Source organism: Myotis daubentonii, chromosome 1 (genome assembly GCF_963259705.1).
Source record: "Myotis daubentonii chromosome 1, mMyoDau2.1, whole genome shotgun sequence".
In the NCBI taxonomy this organism is placed as follows: Eukaryota; Metazoa; Chordata; class Mammalia; order Chiroptera; family Vespertilionidae; genus Myotis; species Myotis daubentonii.
The window spans coordinates 168,022,784-168,046,264 of NC_081840.1; the positions used below are offsets into that span (position 1 = coordinate 168,022,784).

The following is a 23,481-nucleotide window of genomic DNA, read 5'->3' on the forward strand; positions in this document are numbered from 1 at the left end:
TGTTAGAAACATCGATCAGCTGCCTCCTGCACACCCCCTACTGGAGATGTGCCTGCAACCAAGATACACGCCCTTGACCGGAATCGAACCTGGGACCTTTCAGTTCCCAGGCCAACGCTCTATCCACTGAACCAAACCGGTTAGGGCATCACTGCTCTCTTTTAATCTCCTTTAACAGACCCTTCAGGATCTCAATTTCTCTTCATAAAACACACAAGACTTTTGATTTCTGGATTTCATTTATTCTTCCTTAACAACATTGGGCACACCTATTCTTAACGCTGGCCAGGAACGTTCCCTCGAAGGCCTCACACTAAATTCACAGTCTCCCTTCAACTGACGGACTTGAACTTGATCCACGGATTGGCGCCCCGAACTTCAAACGGTGGGTTGTCTTTGTAGATGTGATGGGCTATTTCTTCCAGAGGGGGTTCCTGGTCCGTGGTAGCAAACTGGGCCGCGTCCTCGATCTCCTTCTTCACGTCCGCATCGATGTCCTTGAGCTCGTCCGCACTGGCCAGCTTGCCGGCCAGCATCCTGTCTTTGAGCAGCATGATTGGGTCACTCTTGCTCCGCACCGTCTGGACTTCCTCGCGGGTGCGGTAGCTGACGCCCGGGTCGCTCATGCTGTGTCCGTGGTAGCGGTAGGTCTGCAGCTCCATCACGATGGGCCCCTTCCCCGACCTGCAATGGTCAGCGGCAAACTTGGTTGCCTCCCGAACACACAGCACGTCCATCCCGTCCACCTTCAGCCCGGGGATGAAATGGCCCCTCTTGTAGTATTCGGTGCTGGCGGCTGCTCGGTCGGTGGCCGTTCCCATGCCGTAGAGGTTATTCTCGCAGATGAACACGCACGGCAGCTTCCACAAGCTGGCCATGTTGAAGGCCTCGGCGACCTGGCCCTGGTTGGCAGCGCCATCCCCATACAGGGTCAAGGAGATCTCACTGCTGCCCTTGTATTTGCAGGCCAGGGCGATCCCGGCCCCTATGGGTGTCTGAGAGCCCACGATGCCGTTTCCCCCGTAGAAGTACTTGCCGTACATGTGCATGGAGCCCCCTTTGCCTTTAACACAGCCCCCTCTGCGCCCCGTCAGCTCTGTAAGAATGGATCGGACCGAGACCCCGCGGGTGTAGCATAAGCCGTGAGCCCGGTAGGATGTGATGACGTGGTCAGTGGGGTTGATCCCGGCCTCCAGGCCCACGCAGCAAGCCTCCTGCCCATCACACAAGTGACAGAAACCACGGATGAATTTCTGCTTATACAGCTGATCTGCCTTCAGTTCCATTCGGCGGACCATCTGCATCGTCTTGTAGTATTTGAGCCCCTCCTCCCGGGTGAGCACGGCGGTGGCAGGGGGCCCTTCCTCCAGCCGGTAGAGCTCACAGGGCTTAATGTCAAAGGTGGCGTTATCGGCGAAAGTACCCGCTGCCCCCAGCATTCTGCTGGCGGGCTTCGGGGCGACCCGGGGCAACACGCGGGACACAGCCGCAGCGAGCATCTTCCTCATGGAGGTCTGCACAGCAGGCGGGGCACCTCCCAACTGCCCAGGGCCCCGCTCCTCCGCGCGGACACAAACGCGCGTGGCGACACAATGGCCTCGCTGGGCACGGAGGCCACGTCATGTGCGCTGGGCCGATCGCTGGCCGCCAGCCCGGAGTGATGGATGTGTACTGGGCCTTCCAACTGTAAACTTAAAAATAAGGGTTGTTTCTTCTACTGGAAGACTTGGCTGAACTGCACACTGATCTTAATTAGCGCCATTGTCATTGCTACACCATGATAGTCTGAGTCCTTTTTCCCCTGCTAAATGCTAGATAGCAGGGCTTCCTGGACGTGTACCAGTGGAAGAGAGGAACAAACGCAATTTCTAAGGCACACCAGAATTCTGACAGTTTAAACCGAAGATATTCTCATTGATGGTTCTTTTACATCTTTTTAAAAATCCTTAACATAGGCATGAATGTTTTATCCTACTCGAAAATATACCATATGTAGTTTAATGTAAAAAAAAATCTACAAATTATTTAGTTTAAATACTTAAAAACAAACACTTTTTAAAAAAAAAGTTGGTGCTCCAGCAGAATACACCACATTCATCCTTTTAGCTTCTAGCACCTGTGTTCGCCTGGGGAGGCAGCGAAGCAGGTACAAACCCCAGCCTGAGAATAACAGTTAAACACAACAACAAGCATTTTGCTTGGTGTGGGGAAATTAACGTAGGGCTGAGATGCAGATTGATGTAACAAGCTCTTGATATGGCATCTTTCTTGTAATCCTGAATTTTGTCCAGCCAATTTTAGTCCTAATTTCTGACCAATTTATTTAAAAAAAAATTTTTTTGTAGTCATTTCCTATAATGTCTTTAACAGGTTCCCATAGAAAATATCAAGATTCAGGTGATTTTTTCTTTTGCTTTTATAGCAATCTAAATAGTACCAGTATTAGTCTGGGAAATTAAAAGCATGTTCTTACAAATGCCTCTTTATATAGTAAACATTAAAAAGTATCAGTTTTTATAAAGTGACCCACTCAAAAATATACAGTTTGGACTGAAGGAGAGCGATATTGTGTTTGCTTAAGCAACTGGTAACAGATCAATCATAGGACAAAAGAAGTCTCCGGTCTAGGATTTCAAAGATCACGTATCCTGTTTCTATTCTATGCTTTTACTAGGAAGGTGATTTTGTACCTGAATAAATCAATCATAACCGGAGATCTTGTTCTATTTAGACTGTTAAGCAATTCACCTTAATGTATGCTGTTTTATATCCACTGCCTATTGGTAAATAAACATCCAAATATAATACAAAATCCCTGTTTCTAAATAAATTCTTACCCCAATTGCCCTGGGGCATATTCAGAGCAGCTGCTTTCTCTTTATCTAGTTGCAAGTATTGTTTTGGACATGCCTTTTGATAGGCAGGAAGGATAAAGTAGCTTATTAAAAAGTTGTAATTTCCCTTAAAATTCCATCCTCCTCCCACCTTCTCAACTCAGTCATCATCATGGGTTTCATTTCTCCACTCATTTTAAAATGCTGCTGTTGGAATTCGTGGTCTTCTGTGATGTGTGTTCCCTCTTTGATAGCTAGCCTGTCTCTGCTGTTCTCTTTCATTCCTGCAGGTATTGGAGGTCTCCAGGGAGCATTATCTCCACGAGAATGAGAAAAATGACACTGCAGGATGGAACAGTAGTGTTAATGGGTCGTGAGTGACAGCTGAGCCTTCTCTCAGAGGTGTCAGCAAGCCTAGCACTGCCAGGAACACAAGAGCTATAAAGCAAAGTGTGCCAATTTAATCTTGTCACACATAGCCAGGCCTGCAAAGATAGAGCTCCCTAAAAGCCCAGTGTGACAAGGCTAAACCCAACTGGTGCCAGCGGAGAAACATGCAAAGATGCCAGTTGGGAAATACCTGTGCTACAGGTCGCCACGGAAAAGGGACCTGTTATTTTTTCAACAGGCTCTTATAATAAACTAGAGGCCCGGTGCACAAAAATTTGTGCACTCGGGTGGGTCCCTCAGCCCACCCTGTGCCCTCTCGCAATCTGGGGCCCCTTGGGGGCCCCTTCCCCTGGCTGCTGGCACCAGTTTTCCTCCGGTGCCAGGAACCCAGGCCTTCGCTCTTCGCTGGGAGGGGCCCACACGGTGGGCGAGGGGCTTAGCTCTTTTAAAAATACTTCTGAATGTTTGGTAAATAACCCTGTAGGAATCTACTTTCTGAAACATGCTGGTTGTTAAGGGCTGATTTGGGTAATCAACAAAATGTATGTTAAAATCCTAATCCCCAGAACCTCAGAATGTACCTGTATATGGAGATAAGATCTTTAAAGAGGGGATTACATTAAATTGTGGCAGTTCCAGTGGGACCCTTAGCCCATCTCACTGAAGTCCTTATAAGAAGAGGAATGTTGGGGTCCAGCCCCAGCAGATCCAGGGGTTCCCAAAGGAGGAATGACACAGAGGCAGCGTTCAGGTTATCATCATAGCCAGGTTCTCTTTTTATTGTCCTGTTACATCTATATTTATACTATTTGATCCTATAAACATGCCTCTATAAGCTTTTTTTTTTTTTTGCATTGGGTCCATTTATTGGGGGGTCAGTCAAAGGGGGAGCTGGCTAGGGTGGGGTAGGGCAGCAGCTTGTCTGGCCCCCGAGAAACCCAACTTAAGTCCAGAGCCTCGAGGGCTTAGAAGCCAAAGTCTTCCTCCACCTTTTTCTGCACGGGGGCCAGCTCCCGAGTCAGCGGGACTCCTGCCCAGTGCCCTTCCTATGGCACTCGCCACCTCTTCCAACTGCTGGGCCCCTCGCCAGGGGCCGGGCTGCTGGCTTCTGTGGGCGCTGGCGTCCTCCTGGGCGGGGACAGCCCCTCTTTCTCTGGAGGCTCGTTCTCAGCGTTGCCTGGGTTGGGGGCGTCTCTGCCCTGGCTGCCCTCGTCCTCCAGTAAGATGGTGAACTGGCTGGCCCGGTAGTTGTCACCGTAGGAGTCCAGCACCTTCATGAGGAACCTCCGCTCCTGCTGGAGTCTCCATGTTATCCTCTATATCTGATGGAGCCTGTTCAGGACCCGCTCCTTCGCCTGCTCAATCTCCCTGCAGCGCCGATCCAGCGCCTGGTACTTCCTGCGATTGAGTTCCTGTTGGCGCCGCCCTTGCTGGCCTCAGGCTGCCTCCTCCTCTTGTCTCGCTCCTGGAGGCTGGAGCTGCCCAGACCCCCAGGCACGAACTCCACTTCGGTCTCAAGCTCGCTCTCCAGGATGTGACCACCTTCAGCGGAGGCAGCGCCAGCTCCCAGCCGGGAGGTGCTGAGAACTCCTCAAAGCCCACAGCTGCCATGGACCCCTCTCTCTGCTCCAGCTCCATTTCTCCCTGGCTCCCGACGCAGGACTTCCAACCTTGCAAGCCTCTAGTTTAAAGTGGCTTGCGAAACTACAGCCCATCCAATTTCACAGCCAGGCACCCAGGCCCTGGCCGCTAAGCCTCCGCTAAGTTCTCTATTTCCGGCTTGCCTCCCTCGCCCCACCCCCACCCAGTCCCAACTGAAAGGCCCTGCTGGCTGGTCTAACCCTGTGGCCAGGCATCTGAGTCACCTCGGGTCTTTATTCCTGTCCCGACACCACGCCATCTGACCATGGAGACTCTCCTCTTGCGAGGCCCCTGGGTCTCCTTCTGGGTCTCCTCAGCCCAGGTACTGGATCGCGTGCCCCAGCAGCAATACAGCCCTGGTGCCTGGGTCTCCTTCTGGGGCCTGGCTGTATCACCCCCTGACCAGATGGCGTGCCCCAACTGCGACGCAGCCCCGGGCCCTGGGTCTCCTCAGCCTGGCCACCGGATTGCGTGCCCCAGCGGCAAAAACAGCCCCAGCGCCTGGGTCTCCTTCTGGGTCTCCTCAGCCCAGGCACTGGATTGCGTACCACAGCTGCAACTCAGCCCCTGGCCCTGGGTCTCCTTCTGGGGCCTGGCTGCGTCGCCCCTGGGGTCCAGATGGTGTCCCCAGGCAGCTATGCAGCCTGGCCTCTGGCCCCGCCTCTGGGTGTTCTCCCATCACTGGTGATCAGTGATCTGAGAAGCCAGGCAGACATCCGCCTCTTCCCTGCCCCACCCAGCTTCTCCCATTACTGGCCCAGGGCCGGCAAAGGCGGCCAGGTTCTCTTATCACAGAAGCCGGCAAAGGAGGCCTGGCTTCTCTGAGCAAAGGCAGCTCGGTTCTCTGGCTCTTGGCTGCCGCCTGGGTTTATGATTGCAGTCAGCGGCAGGCAGCTTCTTCCCTCCTTCCCCTTTCGCCTCCCAGCACTGCGCCTATGTTGGCAGTTAACTGCCAATCTTAGTTGGCAGTTAATTTGCATATAGCCCTGATTAGCCAATGAAAAGGGTATCATCGTACGCCAATTACCATTTTTCTCTTTTATTATATAGGATAATAAAATGCGATACTTCCAGTGACTTTCTGGTTATTATTTACCCTTTATCTCATAAAGTATCTTAACTCAAAGGTAAAAGAAATTACAGTTGCCTAGTATGCTTACAAAATATTTCCATTAATTGATTAATCCTGATAATAATTTTGGAATGTTGACAGTATTTTTAAACCCATTCACATTTTCAAAGTAAAAGTGAACTTTTCAGATGCCAGTGTAAAAGTTTATGACTCCCCAAGGAGATCCTCTTATTTTCCTCTATCTAGACAAGTTTCAAGCTAAGCATGGACAATACAGTTGATGGTATGTTTTTCTTCAAATGTCTTGTCATCCTCTATAATAAAAGCCTAATATGTTATGTGTCCGGTTGTCTGGTCGTCCATTCAACCAATCAAAGCATAATATGCTAATTATATGCTAAGGCTGCTCAACCGCTCGCTATGACATGTACTGACCACCATGGGGCAGATGCTCTGACTGGTAGGTTAGCTTGCTGCTGGGGTCCGGCTGATCAGGACTGAACAAGATGGGCTAGACACACCCTAGAGCACTCCCTCGGTCCCTCCTGAGCCCTGATCATGCACCAGTGGGGTCTCCCAGCTTAGCTTCACCCTCTAGCAATCCGGGACACCTCAGGGGATGTTGGAGAGCTGGTTTCAGCCCGATGCCGCAGGCCATGCCGAGGGACCCCTCTGGTGCATGACATTTGTTCACTGGGCCTCTAGTTATTCAATAATAGGTTTATTACCAAACAGAACTAAGAATGGTGTGCACTGTGCCTCTCATCTACATGTTCACCACTGAAATGTTGTTTGCAATTAAAACCCCCATAAATTCTAAGATTTTAATTAACACAGAAACTCACTTTTAATATATTTGAAATTAAAGGAAAACAGATGAGCACTTTTAAAAGGTCAGTGGTAGGCTTTACATTTAATTAATAAAAAAACTAATAAAAGAGAAGCTAGTGATTACAGCAGCAGTCATTCATGTCAGTGTGACAAAATTTCACATTTCATGTCTAATGGTTGATCCTAAAGGGGCATTTCTGAATTTATCTTTTAAAGTGTCACTCCCATTGCATCAATACCATATAAAATATTTTAAAATGAGTGACAAGGAAATGTTAAAGAAAAAAAAAGAACAGTGTGTTTGAAAGATATTTAAATTCATCCAGCAATAATTGCACATTTTGCCAAATGTTAAGTGAATAAACCTGTTAAAAAGTGAATATTTCTAGATAAATAATATTAGATCTCATTATATGATTAGTGGCAATCTATTTTTTTCATAGCACTAAGATTTGGCAATTAAGAGTGATGAGTAAGAACTTACTAAAAAATCTTGAGTTATATGTAACTCAGAGAAAAGTTTTACCCATTTGGTCCATTACTTTATCTCTGTTGGGAAAACGGAAAATGTCAGTACCATATATTCTGCAAAATAATGACAATCAAGCAAGAATTTTTTAAAATCTTATAATAAGTGAGGTCATTACAGAACAGTTTAGAACTGTTGGCAAACTTTTTTTCTTCTCCTCACTCCTATCATAATTCTGAAGTATCTATCCTATATAATAAAAGGCTAGCATGTAAATTGACCAAAGAGCAGAATGATCAGTCACTATGATGCACACTGACCGCCAGGGGGCACAGGCTGGGCTGAGGGACCCCTCCCACCCCCCAGTGCAAAAATGTCACCCACCAGGACTCTAGTACAGCGGTCACAAACTTTTCAAGCCTCACAGACCACCGGTTGGTGACCGCTGCTTTGGTCTACATATATAAAAGCCTAAGCTACCAAATGACCAAACAACTGAACAACAGGTCCCTATAATGTGCACTGACCACCAGGGGACAGATACTCAACACAGGAACTGTCCCCTGATGGTCAGTGCACTCCCACAGCAGGAGCGCTGCTCAGCTGACTGACGGGTGCCAGATGCTGCTGGGCTCATGGCTGGCAAGTGCAGCTGTGGTGGCGTGAGCCTCTCCCACCTCTGCAGCAGTGCTACCAAGCAGTGGTGGCAGACGCAGTGGGGCCAGAATGAGTGGGAGCGGCACCAGGCCTGGACTCAGGCTCCTCCCTGGCTGCCTGGCCTGCAGGGATCAGGCTGAGACTGGCAGTCCAACATCCCCCGGGGGTTCTGGATTGCGAGAGGGCACAGGCCAGGCTGAGGGACCCCACTGTGGCATGAATCCATGCACCAGACCTCTAGTATACATATATAAGGCTAATATGCTAAGTATCCTTCCCTCCATCCAGTTAATGATGTCACGTAGCAATGCCTGGCTTCCTCTCCCTAGCAACTAGCCTCCTTGGAGTTTCTTCAACCCAGGAGCACAGGTGGAAACACTTTACACTTTAACCAAATGTCTGTGAAGTGTTTTCCCATGGTTTATCTCACTTGATCCTCACAAAAGTCCTGGAGTAGGAAGATAGAAGACTTGGTGTAATCCTAGTCCCTGTAATTTTCTTTTCATTAGCCGGAAAATGGAGATTTAGAAAGTTTAGAAACTTGACCCGACTGAAAAGAAGTAAGAAATTATGGACCTTGAAAATGACTTCAGGTTTTCTCACTGCACAGAATATAGTCAAACACTGCTGCAGTTAAATATTTTACCCTTTGTTCTCCCTGCATGATCTACAATAATAATCAGCTTTGTGTTGATATTTATTGCTGTGTTGCTGACAATTACCTGAGAGAGAATTTAGGATGCTTCACTGGGCTGGAAAAATTTTAGCTAAATCAGAAAGCATGTCTAATTATGCAAATTTATTCTATATCTATAAAAGGCTAAGTTGACTCGCCCATGCACAATACATATAAAGCTCTTGCTGGTGCCAATCACACATATGTATTTCGATCTGTCATTGTTGATTGTGAATTTGGTTGACACATCTATTATAGAGAAAGGGCGAATGGCAATATTAAAATATTTCTTCTAATTAATTCCCTCTCAATGGGCATGAATTCATGCACTGGGCCTCTAGTCTATATTATAAAAAGCCCATGGCCATAATGCCATAACGACCAAACAACTGGTCATGATGAAGTGCATGGAGCACCTCTCAGTCCCTCCCCCATGACCCACAGGCTCCAATCACAGCAAGGCTGGCAGCCGGCAGGTGTGGCGAGGTGTGCGCAGGTGGGCGAGGCTGCACGATTTTGCGCGCTGGGCTTCTAGTCATTATATGAAAATTCAGGATGAATTACTATGAAGAGAAGATTTGATTGAAAACAAGAGGCAAAATGATAATGTTTCTCATTCCACACAAATAGTGATGGTGTAAGGCAGGGGTCCTCAAACTACGGCCCGCGGGCCACATGCAAATACAAATATTGTACTTGTTCCCGTTTTGTTTTTTTACTTCAAAATAAGATATGTGCAGTGTGCATAGGAATTTGTTCATAGTTTTTTTTTTAAACTATAGTTCGGCCCTCCAATGGTCTGAGGGACAGTAAACTGGCCCCCTGTTTAAAAAGTTTGAGGACCCCTGGTGTAAGGAAAGGAAAGATGTTATGGATTAATTTTTAGTAACAACTGTTGGAGCCACCATCTTTCTCCTACTGGATAATCCCAGAAATATGAATCATTGTGGCCCAGGTACTCACCCCCTACTCCTAGAGTTTGAAACCAAGTTCTAGGAGATAAGGATAAAAAGGATCATAATACAAAACTATATTTTAAATATTCTTTCCAAATTTTTTTTTTAAAGAAATGTATTTTATTTATTTTTTACAGAGAGGAAGGGAGAGAGATAGAGAGTTAGAAACATCAATGAGAGAGAAACATCAATCAGCTGCCTCCTGCACATCTCCCACTGGGGATATGCCCGCAACCCAGGTACATGCCCTTGACCGGAATCGAACCTGGGACCTTTCAGTCCGCAGGCTGACATCTATCCACTGAGCCAAACCGGTTTTGGCTCTTTCCAAAAATTTTTAATAAGTCCTCATAAATAGAACTTTAACTGAATGTGGCCAGCTGGAATAAAAAATAAAAATTCATGTATAATGTAGTGTCAAGATTTACTAATGCCTAGTATCTCAAACAGTAGAGGACCAGTAGAGGAGTCAAGAGTTGTGTCCTGATTTCTGTTCAGTTCTTTGAGTTGCTTTGTAAAATCATAACCTCATTCAAAATAAATATAATCAATTCAATACATATCTCTAAAAAATCAAAGCAAATTCAACAAAACCCAAATTGGAGTCAGGCGCATTTGCATTTCCTCTAAAATTTATTTACACTTCTTGGGAAAGCTCCCCCCCCACCCCAGATTTTCAATCTCATATACTTAAAAACCCATGTCTCAAATTTTTATTCTTTAAATAAACACATATTTATCCCTAGTAACCTTAATTTTAATAGCAAAGAAGTACATATTATGTGTGATAGTAAAAACAAACTCTACATGTTAAATAGTGAAATGAGAACTTCTTGCACAGTCTTTTATGATATATTAGTTTCTCTTAACTGTATCATTTTATGGTGTTTTCTTTATAAATGGTCTCCAATAAGCCTTCCATTCTACCAACTTTGGGTAGGCTATTACCTTTTGCTAATATCAGTACACAATAATTTCCTTTGATTTGCTTCTTTGAAGACCTGAGTCACTGAACTAGGTTTAAAGAGAGACAGGGGAATGTTGGCAAAATTCCAAGGCATTGCTGCCCCCTAGAAGGAAGTTCGAGCAGCACATTTGACCATTACAGACAAATCTTGGGAAAAGGAGGCTAAGGACGAAGGCGACACTTATGCCCCATTTTAACAACGTACTGTTGGCCTCATCATGGGTTTCCTTTGCCCTATTTTGTAGCTAAGTTTGGGTGCAGTCTTTGTTATCACATCCGAAACTGAGATTCTGCTAGATCGCTAGGCTCTCTCAGGAGACCCCTGCAAACATGTGCTAACAGGCAAAGTTTTTTGGCAAAATATTTTTTAAATAATGAAGATGAAATATTAAGCTCCATATGCATTCATTGAGATTTAAGGCACTCTTGTAAATATTGCCCAGGCAAGTGATAGCCTTGAATCTCTGCTGGAGACATGAATTTAACAAAGTTTGCTCATTTGATCCTCACAGAGGCAGGTAAGGAAGTTGCTATCGTTCTCAATTTCTACATGAGGAAACCCAGGCCATGAGAGATTAGGTGAAAGGCAAAACGTACAAAGCCAGAAAAAATGTAAAAACATGATATTTATTCTTCACTTATTCAACATATATTACAAAGTAACTTCATTCTCTACGTCCCTTTTTTGAACTAAGGAGTAAAAACACAATGATGACATTCAATTAGAGTTTCCTGTACTTAATCCAGCTCACAGGGAGGTGTGCTGTGAGCTCTCAGCTTTTCTGGCACTGCATGTAGAAAGGGACACATCATTATTGAATGACAGGGGAAGCAACACATGAGCAGCTGTTGCAGAGACAATAAAACTAATGTATTGCATTCCAGGCAATGGTTACAGTGACAGTTTGTCTTTATTAGGATCAATGATGAGCAAATTAAAAATAGAGTACTGCCAAACTGCAACAGACAAAACAGAATATTCTAATTTTGTCAAGTTGTGCTGTCTCCTTTAATTTGGTAATACAGCAGAGCTGAAAAAGCACACTGGGAAATATGAAAATCAGGATCTCATAATTACACAGTATATTATGAATATGAATGTGTTTTCTCCAAGCAACCTAAGACAATGGCTGTAGATGTTTTATGGAGCTTTTTTTTGTGCGTGAGAATCTTTCTGTTCCCACGGACCCACTGTGCATCTAGATTCTAAAATATTTCCATAGTACCCATCACTGTAAATCTAAAAGGCCACCATGGGAGAAGCCTCAGGGAGGTTTTGAAAGAAAAGGGCCAATAAAATCATCCACATTGGTAAATGAAGATAGTGTACAAGGAGAGCTTTAAGTTCAAATAGGTTAGGCACTCGTCAATAGCATCGTATTCAGAAAGCAAGCTTGTTGGGCAACGGTTAGAGAAATTTAACAAGCTTCTGTCAGGGCCACCAGCTGGCTAAGCAGTTTCCATTCTCTTAGGCCACAAGCTCTGCACTGAAATTTATGGTGCATTTTTCTGAAAACCTAACTTTTATCTGCCCTCATTTATCCCTATTCTCGCCACATTTCATGGTAAAAATTACCATATACTTATAAAAAAGCATTATGACTTTTAAAGAGATTTTCCAAACTTAATGAATTTTACTAAATTATTTAGAAAATTATATGGAATGTATCATATCCCCATTGACTTAAGGAGAAACAGACCTAACTTGGCAAGGTTAATAAGCTCAATAAACACTGGGCATGTCCTCAGGTCATGCATCTAATTGATAAAGAGCCAGTCTCATCTTCAGATCCAGTGCTCCTTGCCCACACATATTACACTGCTCCCCCAGCCCAGCTGCCTGTCTCCTGATGATTTCTTATATCTACAGAGCTTCCTTCCCCTTCATCTCAGCTGAAGAGAAGTTCTCTTCTTATCTGAAATCTAACCTCTCAGCCTTGCTGCAGAACCTGCTATTCTCTCAAAATGAGACACTACTTTCACTCATGTACTCCCACCCTTTCCCCCTACTAGAGAATCATCAATTTTGTCTTCTCCTTTGGGTCTTCCTGCTCATGTTTCCTCAGCTCTGAAAGGAGACACCGGAGTCCTCATTGCCTCTTTTAGATCTCATCCTGTATTATTTCTTTTATCTAGTCAAGCTCTGCAAACATGCAGCCTGTACTCTCAGTCTCCATTTACTTTCCTCTAATTGCTTCCATATGCTTCTGCAATCTGTGTCCTCAACAATGAACTGAAATTTCTCACATCAAGGACTTGGCTACATTTAATGACAACTTCAGTCTTATCTCTCTCTAGAACTCTACTACATAACGGAAGTCTTTCTACATGGATATTCTCTTACCCTAACTTCAAAAAATATATCATGTTCTCATGCTGCTCATACCCCAGACTTCATTTCCTGATATGTCAACCTTGACCCAAGAAGTAAATGTGGGTCTAAAGTTTAATACTATATGCTCTGTTCTTGCCAGATTCAATGATTACCCACAATCTCATGTGATTTATTGGTTTAATTCTCACCAGTAGGGAACTAAGAACTAAATTTTTAACATTAACTTCCCTTCCTCCTTTCTATCTATCCGGGAAAAAAGTCCATTTGCAAGCCCTATAGCTACTTACATGTGAAAATTTCTGTAAAGAAAGATTTCCTACCTTCTAACCATTTAAGTAAAAATAGATTCTCTTCACAAATTTCTTGTTATCCTTAGAAACCCATAATACTGATTCATAAACTTAAAATATACCTTGACTATAGTGTGATTTGAAAAAATTTATACTGTAAATGAATAAAGCACAAAGACAAAATATTTAAATCACCCAAAGATAACTGCTGTGAAAATTTAATTTATTTTCTTTTTTAAAAAATTTCCAATATAATTAGTATCATATTGACATTTCTAATCTCTTCAGATTTTTGTATCATATTATAATTATTTTCAAAATAGTCAAAAGTCATTTTAAAAGATCATTTCAATGGCAGCAAAAAAGTCTCTATCATATGGATGTGCCATAAATAACTAAAATGTTCTCCTAAGACTGAACACTTGTCTTATAACCAATCCTACACTGTGTTCCAGGCTCTATGCATTAGAGAGAGTACTGATGATTTTAAAGTTTAGTTTACAATTTTAACACAAAAATGTAATGTACCCAATATATTAATCTCTTATGTTTCCATTACTTTTTTGCACATAATTGTGTGCTAATATATTATAAATAATTACTTACTATTAATGTCTTTAATCCTCACCCAAAGGCATGATTTTAGAGAGAGGACAAGGCTGGGGGCAGTGGAGGTGGGGGGGAGAAAAAGAGACATTTATGTAAGACAGAAACATTGTTTGGTTGCCTTCTCATACACACCTGCTCAGGGATTGAACTGGCAACCTAGGTATATGCCCTGACTGGGAATCAAACCTGCAGCTATTCGATTTATGGGATGACGCTCCAACCTGCTGAGCCACACCAACCAGGGCAAGAATCACGTATTATTTTTAATGATTTTGTTCTTTTCTATTTAGTCTTTGAGACACCAGAAGTTATGAATAACACAAAGAGGTGATATTACAACTTAGTCTTATACACTCAATTCTTCCACATCATATGTTGAATAGTCTATATATTTATTATTTGGGGATGCTAACTTCATATCTATATCTATATATCTATGTATACATCAGCATCTACATAAGATCAAAATTTTGTTTCTAGGCCCTTTAGTTTTAGTATCAGTCCGCTTATTTTTATGCAAGCACTTCCCAGTTTTAATTATTCAAGCATTATATAATTACATATTTGATAGACCAAACCTTTTCTCATTACTTTTCTTTTCCAAAAAATTTAAAGAGTTTATAGCCTATATACTCTTTCATATGAAGATTATAGTAATTTTATTAAATTAAAATATAATTTGAAATTTGGACTAGAATTCCATTAAACATAAAATAAAATGGAGAGAACTGTCATAATATTTATTTAGTTTTGGCATCCAAGAATATGCATCTCACAACTTATTCACAACTTTACACACTGACATCATATGATTCTACTTATGAATATCCTATCCATTGTTTGTAAAGTTGTTTCTCATTTTGGGTGATGATGGTTTGTATAGACAATTATTTATCAACTTCTATTATGTTCCAAGAACATTGCTAAGTGTATTGCGAGCAATATTTTACTTAACTGTCACTGCAACCCTGACATAGATAAGACTGACTTATTTATTTTATTAATAAGGAAACTAAGGTTTTAACAGTAACTATTTCCAGGAACCAAAAACTAGTAAGTGATAGAAACTGGACTTAAATCCTGATTTGTCTAATTCTAAAGATTCTACTGTTTCATCAATAATTATGAAGTTAGTTCTGAGATTGGAACACATATTTTGTTCAGAAAATACCCACAACTTAATTTTTACTACATTTTAAACAAAAACATTAAAATTTTCAAATATCTTTTCAATTCTTATTGAGTTAGTCATATCACTTCTTTTTTAAAGTATATTTTTATTGATTACAGAGAGAAAGGGAGAGAGAGAGACATAAACATCAATGATGAGAAAGAATCATCGATTGACTACCTCCCGCACACTCCCTCCTCGAACCCCGCAACCCAGGCATGTGTCCCTACTGGGAATTTAACCTTGGCCTCGCAGTATATAGTTTGATGCTCAACCACTGAGGCGCACCAGCCAGGCTAGTTGTATCATGTCTTTATTAATATATTGTCATTGAAGGCTACCCACTCTTCTATGTGGGACTCAAGGCAAACATATCTTTACAGAGCTTCAAAATGCATCACAAAATTCATGGGTTCATACAGGGTATAGTGATTTACCAAAGATGATTCAGAATAACGGATAGAGGAGAGATAATTACACATTTACTGTCCAATCAGAGCTTGTGGAGGTTCTTAATAGTATTCAAAATGAGGAGTCTATTCTTACTCATGTTTAAGAACCACCCTTTCTGTTCTTTATTGCCAAATGCATCATTTCTAGCTAATTTAATATCTGCTTCCTCAAGAAAAAGGTAATACCTGTTGTTAATCACAAAGCAGTGGTTCTTTAGAATCTGTTTATATTAAACCAATATAGATCTGTTGACTCTATAACTCCCAATGTCATTTATTTAATTCTAGTTACACCACCACTCTTGATGCTGCAACATATAACTTGCCACTTCTTAAAGGTTGCTACTGTGTTTTATTGATGATGACCACAAATACAAGTCTTACCCAGAGTATGCAGATAAAAGTAAATGCTCATTTTATTTCTGGTCATGCTCAATTTACCTTTAAGCTATTTATGGCATAAATGTAAAACAGCACATCTTCTATGTCCTCCCTTGAGGAGGTTAGGCTATAATTACTGCATTTCTAGAATGTGATTTCTTTCCATGTGGACTGTCTTCCTGTCTTCCACACAGCACCACCAGCAAGAGTGGCCATGGCATGAGTGAGATGAGCAGTCCTCTCTTTCAATAAATGGCTCTCCCACCTGTGGCACAGCGTAAGACCAACCAAGGAGAGCATGATGTCACAACATCAATTAGAAGCAAAAGAGGAAATCTATAAGAAGGGCCTGTTGGCATTGTGAAATAACTATTTAAAAGTTCTGGGAAGAGATAAGTGTAAACTGCCGGTTACAGGTTAGGCTGGATAACCACTCTTCCCCGCTTCTGCACCCTACACCTTTAGTTTACTCGTTTTTCCCTTATTTGTCAGGTGGTTTTGTTGTTATTGCTTTTTGTTTGTTTGTTTTAAAAAAACAAACAAACCTTAGGGTGTGGTACTACCACAGGGAATGGAGGAAGGGATGTAGCTCCTCCCTGCTACGTGCAGTAGAGTGGACTGGCAAATTAGTAGAAGAACAAATAGGTGTTGCTGGTGCTCATTCGGCTGGAGGACACGGGTGTGACACTGGAACCATCGAAAGTGTGTCGTTCTCCCGTCACTGGACTCCAGCAATAGGCTGTATAATAGTCGCCCACGGTGGTTCCGGAGTGACTGGACACAAGTTGTAAACAGCGTGGTTGGTGTTTTCTGAAACACATTCTCTCAAATGCAAGTCTCTTAGTGGGAAATGCTGTATTTGGGATTCTGCGAACCACTTCAGATGGAGCACCAAGATCTTTGAGAATTTCTTTATGTACCATTTCTGGCTTGTCAGCAGCAGCATGTTGGCTTTTCATGGCCATCAAGCACAACGTCTTTAGTGGAGAGCCTCAGACAGTCCACTAAAAGTCATATCAGGAAGGGCTGTCTGATTATCATAAGTACAGGTGATAATTGGTGCACATCACAAAAGATGCCTACTGCCTTGCTATAGACAGATGTGCAAGAGGCAATAGGTACCCAATGCTCAAACCCAAAGATTGCTGGTGAACTACAGGTAACCAAAAGCCTGGAATTCGTCCTGTGTCCCGTGTGAGTGAAAATCATGCAAAATCAGTGTGTCAGTACAATTCTAGCAACCCAGTCTTGCTTGATCCCGCCATGCTAGTCAGGAGAAGTAATCCACATGCCTGGCCACTCACATGGAACTGATGCTCAAGAATGGGCACCTGGGATGACTTCATAGGCAGATGTCCTAGAGCTCCTCTAAGACATAGATGAGACAGAGTGCACCCCAGGAGAAGAGATATAGGTTATATAGATATACATAAATATATAACACTAGGGGCCCAGTGCACAAATTTGTGCACCTTGAAAGGAGCCGTGGGCCACGAGGTTGTTGTAGGCAAAGGGGCAGGTCTCAGACCATCCTCCGTGCCCCCACCTGGCCCCTCCCGCTGTGGCCTCTGGTCCCCTGTCTGCTGGCAGCCCCGTTTCTGCTGCCACTGCTCACACACACTGATGGTGCGGAGCGACTGGGGCCAGTGCCAGCAGCAGGTGTGAGCGGGGCCGGTACAGTCAGCGAGTGCGAGTGGCGACTGCTGCCCCAATCGCACCTCAGGAGCAGGGGGAGGTGGAGAAGCCCTCAGGGGCGATCAGGGCCAGCAGCCGTGCTCGCACCCACTGATGGTACCAAGCAATTGGGGCCGACACTAGGCACCGGCAGTGGGTGTGAGCAGTGGCTCCGGTGTCAGCAGTAGGTGAAAGTGCCAGGTGGGACAGTAGTGTGTGGGAACAAAGAATTTTCAGTAACCACAAGAAACGTGCCCCAATGACAGCAACCGGTGCCCCACCTTGGACTGGAGCCCCCACTCACCTGCTCCACCATCCCACTGTGGCTGATGCCCGCCATATTCTGTGCATGCTCCCTGGTGGTCAGCGCACATCATAGTGACCAGTTGTTCGGTTGTTCCGGTTGTTCCACCGTTCAGTCTATTTGCGTATTAACCTTTCATTATGTAGGATATCTTGTTTAATTTATATAACCTAGATAAAACATACTGTTAAGTAATGATTATATTTCTTGATTTTCTACTAATTAACTCTCCTAGACTTTCTGGGGTAAATTCAAATTGTTTTTTAGTTTATTTACTTAATTCATTAATGAATTTTGTGGCCTGGTTTTTATAAAAATCTTCTCTTTTCTGACAGTTATAAAAATGTATCTCTTGGAAGATTTTATGTTTGTACTGTACATATCTGGAATCCAGAGTTCAAATTTTCTAATAGCTAGTCCACTCTCAGCAATAATCTTGTTTTGAGTTGGTATTCATGGTTTGCACTAACCTGAACACCTTTATAATTCTCATGACTTTCATCTTTTGTGTGTATGTATGGGTGTTTGTTTGTGTGCTTGAAGGGATTTTTATTTTTGGAAGTAGAATAAGGGCTTTCATATAAAATGAAACAAAACATCTTTTAATTACCGATGCCTTCATTCCTCATTTATTTTCACACTATGTTATTGCACATGAGATGAAATAAATCCAATTGTTCCATACCACATACACGGCAAAAAGCCTCCTTCTCACATTGCTTAGTCTTTAAAACGTCAGGAAAGCAAGCTGAAAGATCCGCTGCTGAAAGTGTTCAGTTAATTAACAAACAGTAAAGTAATAGACTTATTTTAATTGTGCATTTCCACACTTTCACCCTGAAGATAGGTCCTTTTTACAAAAGAATGTAGATGCTGACCAAAAGGAAAGAAAACAATCATAAAAGATATAATTACTCCAAAAATGTGTTGAAGTCGACAGTACATTACACATTTCTTTATTTAAACATTGAATTATGGAAAGCTTATATTATTTTAAAGATAAGAGATGTTGATCAACCAAATAACAATATACATTTTTATACAATATGTGTAAAAAGTCCTAGGTAATGCTGCTTGAAGAATGCAGCCATGTTCAATGGAGGGACTATAATTTTAGTACATCTTTTATATCATAGCAAAGCTTAAGGTTAAATTTCTTCCCTTCATTTAACTCAAATTCAATCTAATCATCTATAATACTCCATTTGGAGTATCAGAATTTATCCTTTTACTCTTAAGTGATTAGGTAGAATAAAGAATTTCTCAGAGTGTACAAAGTTATTTTCAAATAAATACCTGACATAGACTTCACTATCAATTTCAAGGAAACCAAACACATAATTTTACAGCAAATTTAGGGTTTAAACTTAGCTTAAAATATTTTAATTTTCAACATATGCTTTCTCCATAATACTTATATACCACATAGAGACTTCACAAAACATGTATTTTGCAATTGTCATTTTGAGATGGTTTTTCTATTGCAAAAGAAATACCTAAGACTACATGCTGCTAAATAGATGCTTGAATCAGCAGCAAATGAGATCCATGGGGAACATAAGCAATTATCATTTTCTGAGGTATTCTTTGATACAAATCCATACATTTCCTTTCTGAGAATTCTGAAAATATAATATATTTAAGAGTGAATTTACTTACTAATATTTACTGAGAGGATGCTATATAAAAGGAGGTGCAATCAGATGCAATGGTTGGCAAACTCATTAGTCAACAGAGCCAAATATCAATAGTACAACGACTGAAATTTCTTTTGAGAGCCCAATTTTTTAATCTTAAACTATATAAGTAGGTACATTGTTATTAACTTAATTAGGGTACGCCTAAGGCTTAGGAAGAGCCACACTCAAGGGGCCAAAGAGCCGCATGTGACTCATGAGCCGCAGTTTGCCGACCACTGAGATAGGGGAAAATGAGATGAATCATTTTGGCATTGTAAACAGTAAAGACTTTGGATTCTATTTTTAATAAGCTGGGGTCACCAGAAAGTTTAAAGAGAAAAGTGACACTTTGAAAACTCATTTTAAAAAGTATAATTAAATTATTGCTTACATTGTGCCTTAATTTCAAAAGATAACTTAATATTGATTGAAAATAATTAAAGTACTTACAGCTTTGTTCTGAAAATATGCTGAGAGCTACTAGTAGAATTTGTTACTCTTTGACTCTAGAGGAAAATAAATTAATTTCTTCTTAAATAATTTTTTTCTTCCTTAAGAATAAGAGACACCATAAACTTGACCTTTGTCAACTACATTTTAACTAGAACTAGATTTTCCTACAAGTTCTTCCCACATTGCTTAATAATTAGTGCTACCAATATAAACACTTCCAAGTGCCAAGAACTCTTCTAAGAAAAACTTTTGAGTTTAGAGGGAGAGTTTTTTTTTTTTTTAAAGTTTATTAAGATCCAGTGTGTAAATGACTTTAAAAGAGGTGCTCACCTAACCATGTGGGAGTTTAGTAGACTACACATCCAGACATGAGAGGTTTTGTCTTTGGCAATCTTCTCCAAACCTTTGAGCTGATTTTGAAGAAACAATTGTATTTATCCAAGTAAAGCTTGTGTTTGTGTGTGCTTAAGAAGCATATGAGAGAAAGAATGTCAATGGATGTGAGAAACAAAGTGTACTGGACAGTGAGCATTGCACAGACAGACTTGGAGGACAGTTTATATAGATTTCCACATTGCATTTATGGAAGTAGAGCTTGAGGTATAAGTGTCAAGAAATTAATCAAGAGCTGAAAATTACACATGAGGAAGCTTCTGTCATATACAAGTGTATTTAGAACTTATTCTAAAAAATTTGATTAACCATACAGTATTAAAAACAAAGAAATGGCATGATCATATCTACATTTTGGGAAGATCAATCGTTCTGGCATTATTATGTCCTCAATGGGACAGCCAAGAAAGTGGAAGAACAGTTAGGAGGATATGCAGTTATCTATGTGAGAAAGTGTAAAGACTTTAATTAAGGCTGCCTGGTAAAGGGGAGGGGAAGTAATGAGCACTATCTAAAATGATCAACCAGGCAAAATTGACAAAGACTTGGTACCTGCAAGGATGTAGGTGGTGAGGGCAGGTGATGTCCAATTGGACATCTAGATTTCTAGCTTATTCACTAGGTGTGTGGTGGTGTCCTTAACTTAGGTAATAAATAAAAAAGGAGGGAAATGTTTCAGGCTTTAAAGTCAGTAAAATTAAGGATGTGCTTTTAGACATTAAAGTTGGAAATGTGCAACAGTTATATTGTCTAGTAGGCATCACACCTCTGAGGAAAGATTTGAGCTGGAAACTGAGATTTGAGTGTTAATAGCAAGGGCATAACAATGAGCTGAGTTGGAAATCGGACAAGAGTTTAACAGCATTGTCATCAATGCTATAGAGAAAGCAATATTGCTTATGCAATATGTGTACCATAAGAAAAAGAAGAAAATTGAGGCTAGAAACATGAGATAATATGTACCAAATGCTTATGTAAAGACAAAAAAACAAACACGAGCGAGGAAAAGAGCAAGCAGAAGACATTGCTTGACAAACAAAGGAGAAGGTATCAACGCGAGCAGAGGGGGATGAAACCACATGCCATTAGAAGGACAGTCAGGACGGGGTCACTTTTTTTTTGTGGAGAATCTTGTTTTTTCAACTAAAATCTATCATTCTGGAGGCCAGCAACCTTCTCTCTACAGTTTTGTTTTATGCTACAGAATGCCTAGGACATTACATATGTATTTAAGTCTTTGCCATAATGCTAACTGTAATGTAATCTGCAATTTTTAAGGTAAATATTTTTAAACACTTCATTTAATGTTATATATTTTATATCTGTGGGTATATATGGCATAAATAAATTAACTTTTTTTCTGACCCTTAAACTTGCAGATATAAACTTGCATATTATATTTATAGTATATACTAGAGGCCCGGTGCACAGATTCGTGCACTGGTGGGGTCCCTCAGCATGGCCTGTGGGAATCAGGCTGAAAGCAGCTCTCTGACATCCCCTGAAGGGTCCTGGATTGTGAGAGGGCACAGGCCAGGCCGAGGGACCCCACTGGTGCACAATCGGGGCTAGGAAGGGACCGCTGGAGGGCTCCAGGGCATGTTTGGCCCAGTCTTGCCCAGTCCTGATAGGCCAGACCTCAGCAGCAAGCTAACCTACGGGTTGGAGTGTCTGCCGCCTGGTGGTCAGTGCACATCATAGTCACTGGTGGAACAGCTGAACAAATGGTCGGACACTTAGCATATTAGACTTTTATTATATAGGACTAGGGGCTCGGTGCACAAAATTCATGCATGGGTGGGGTCCCTAGACCTGGCTGGTGATCAGGGCCTATCAGGGCTGTCTCATCCAGTCCTGATTGAGGCTGGGCTGGCCAGGGCCTGCCAGCCAGGGCCTGCCAGATGGTGGGAGGGACCGCGGGAGGTTGGCTGGCCAAGGAAAGTTGGCTGTGGGAGTTCATTGACCACCAGGGGGAGGCTCCTGAATTGAGCGTCTGCCCCTGGTGGTCAGTGCGCTCTCACAGCCAACCTCCCATGGCCAGCCAACCTCCCGTGGTTCCTCATAGCAACTAGTCAACTAGTCATTCCGGTCCTTTCGTTCGTTTGGTCTTAATGATATCTTAGCCTTTTATATATATACTAGAGGCCCAGTGCACAAAAATTTGTGCACTCGGGGGGTGGTATCCCTCAGCCATGCCTGTGCCCTCTCACAGTCTGGGACCCCTCGGGGGATGACTATCTGCTGGCTGAGGCCTGCTCCCCAGGGAATTGGGCCTAAGCTAGCAATCAGACATCCTCTGGCAGCCCGGCAGCCCTCGGGGGATGTCCATTTGCCAGCAGGGAGCAGGCGTAAGCTTCAGTCAGACATCCTTAGCGCTGCTGAGGAGGCAGGAGAGACTCCCACCACCACTGCTCTACTGGCAGCCATCAACCTGGCTTGTGGCTGAGCAGCGCTCCTCCATGTGGGAGCTCACTGACCACCAGAGGGCAGCTCCTGGATTGAGCATTTGCCCCCTGGTGGTCAGTGTGTGTCATAGAGACCAGTCATTCCTAGTCTTTCTGCTGTTAGGGTCAGTTTGCATATTACCCTTTTACTATATAGGATAGAGGCCTGGTGCATGGGTGGGGGCCAGATGGTTTGCCCTGAAGGGTGTTCTGAATCTGGGTGGGGGTCCCCACTGGGGTGCCTGGCCAGGCTGGGTGAGGGGCTGATGGCTGTTTTCAGGCTTCCCGCACCCCCTTCAGGGTGGATGTCCCCACTGGGGTGCCTAGCCAGTCTGGGTGAGGGGCTGATGGCTGTTTTCAGGCTGCCCGCACCCCCTTCAGGGTGGGTGTCCCCACTGGGGTGCCTAGCCAGTCTGGGTGAGGGGCTGATGGCTGTTTTCAGGCTGCCCGCACCCCCTTCAGGGTGGGGGTCCCCACTGGGATGCTTGGCCAGACTGGATGAGGGGCTGAGGACTGTTTTCAGGCTGGCCAAGCCTGCAACTGAAGCTCCAAGTCTTTCCTTTTTTTCTTTTTTTTTTTTATTCTTGGTTTTATTTACCTTCTGTAATTGAACTTTGTTGCGGCTACAGCTCCAAGGCCGGAGGGCTGAAAGCTGGTATTTGGGGTTTGTTTAGCTTCTTTAATTGCAACATTGTTGCATTCGGAGCTTAGAGCTGGGCCGCAGCAGGCGGGGAACCTTGACTTCCTCCATCGCCGGGGCAACCAAGCCTCATGTTCACTTCAGCTGCGTGGCTGCTGGCTGC

The 23,481-nt window shown here is 42.9% G+C and overlaps 1 protein-coding gene and 1 pseudogene across 1 annotated transcript; both read right to left on the minus strand.

Moving 5' to 3' along the window:
• Positions 1 to 332: 332 nt before the first annotated feature.
• On the minus strand, positions 333 to 1,623 carry PDHA2 (pyruvate dehydrogenase E1 subunit alpha 2). The gene is given in 2 exon segments (XM_059681762.1): positions 333 to 1,574; positions 1,576 to 1,623. Coding segments are annotated over 2 exon segments (1,290 nt in total).
• A 2,476-nt stretch (positions 1,624 to 4,099) lies between these two features.
• On the minus strand, positions 4,100 to 4,835 carry LOC132227075 (TCF3 fusion partner-like; annotated as a pseudogene).
• Positions 4,836 to 23,481: the final 18,646 nt, after the last annotated feature.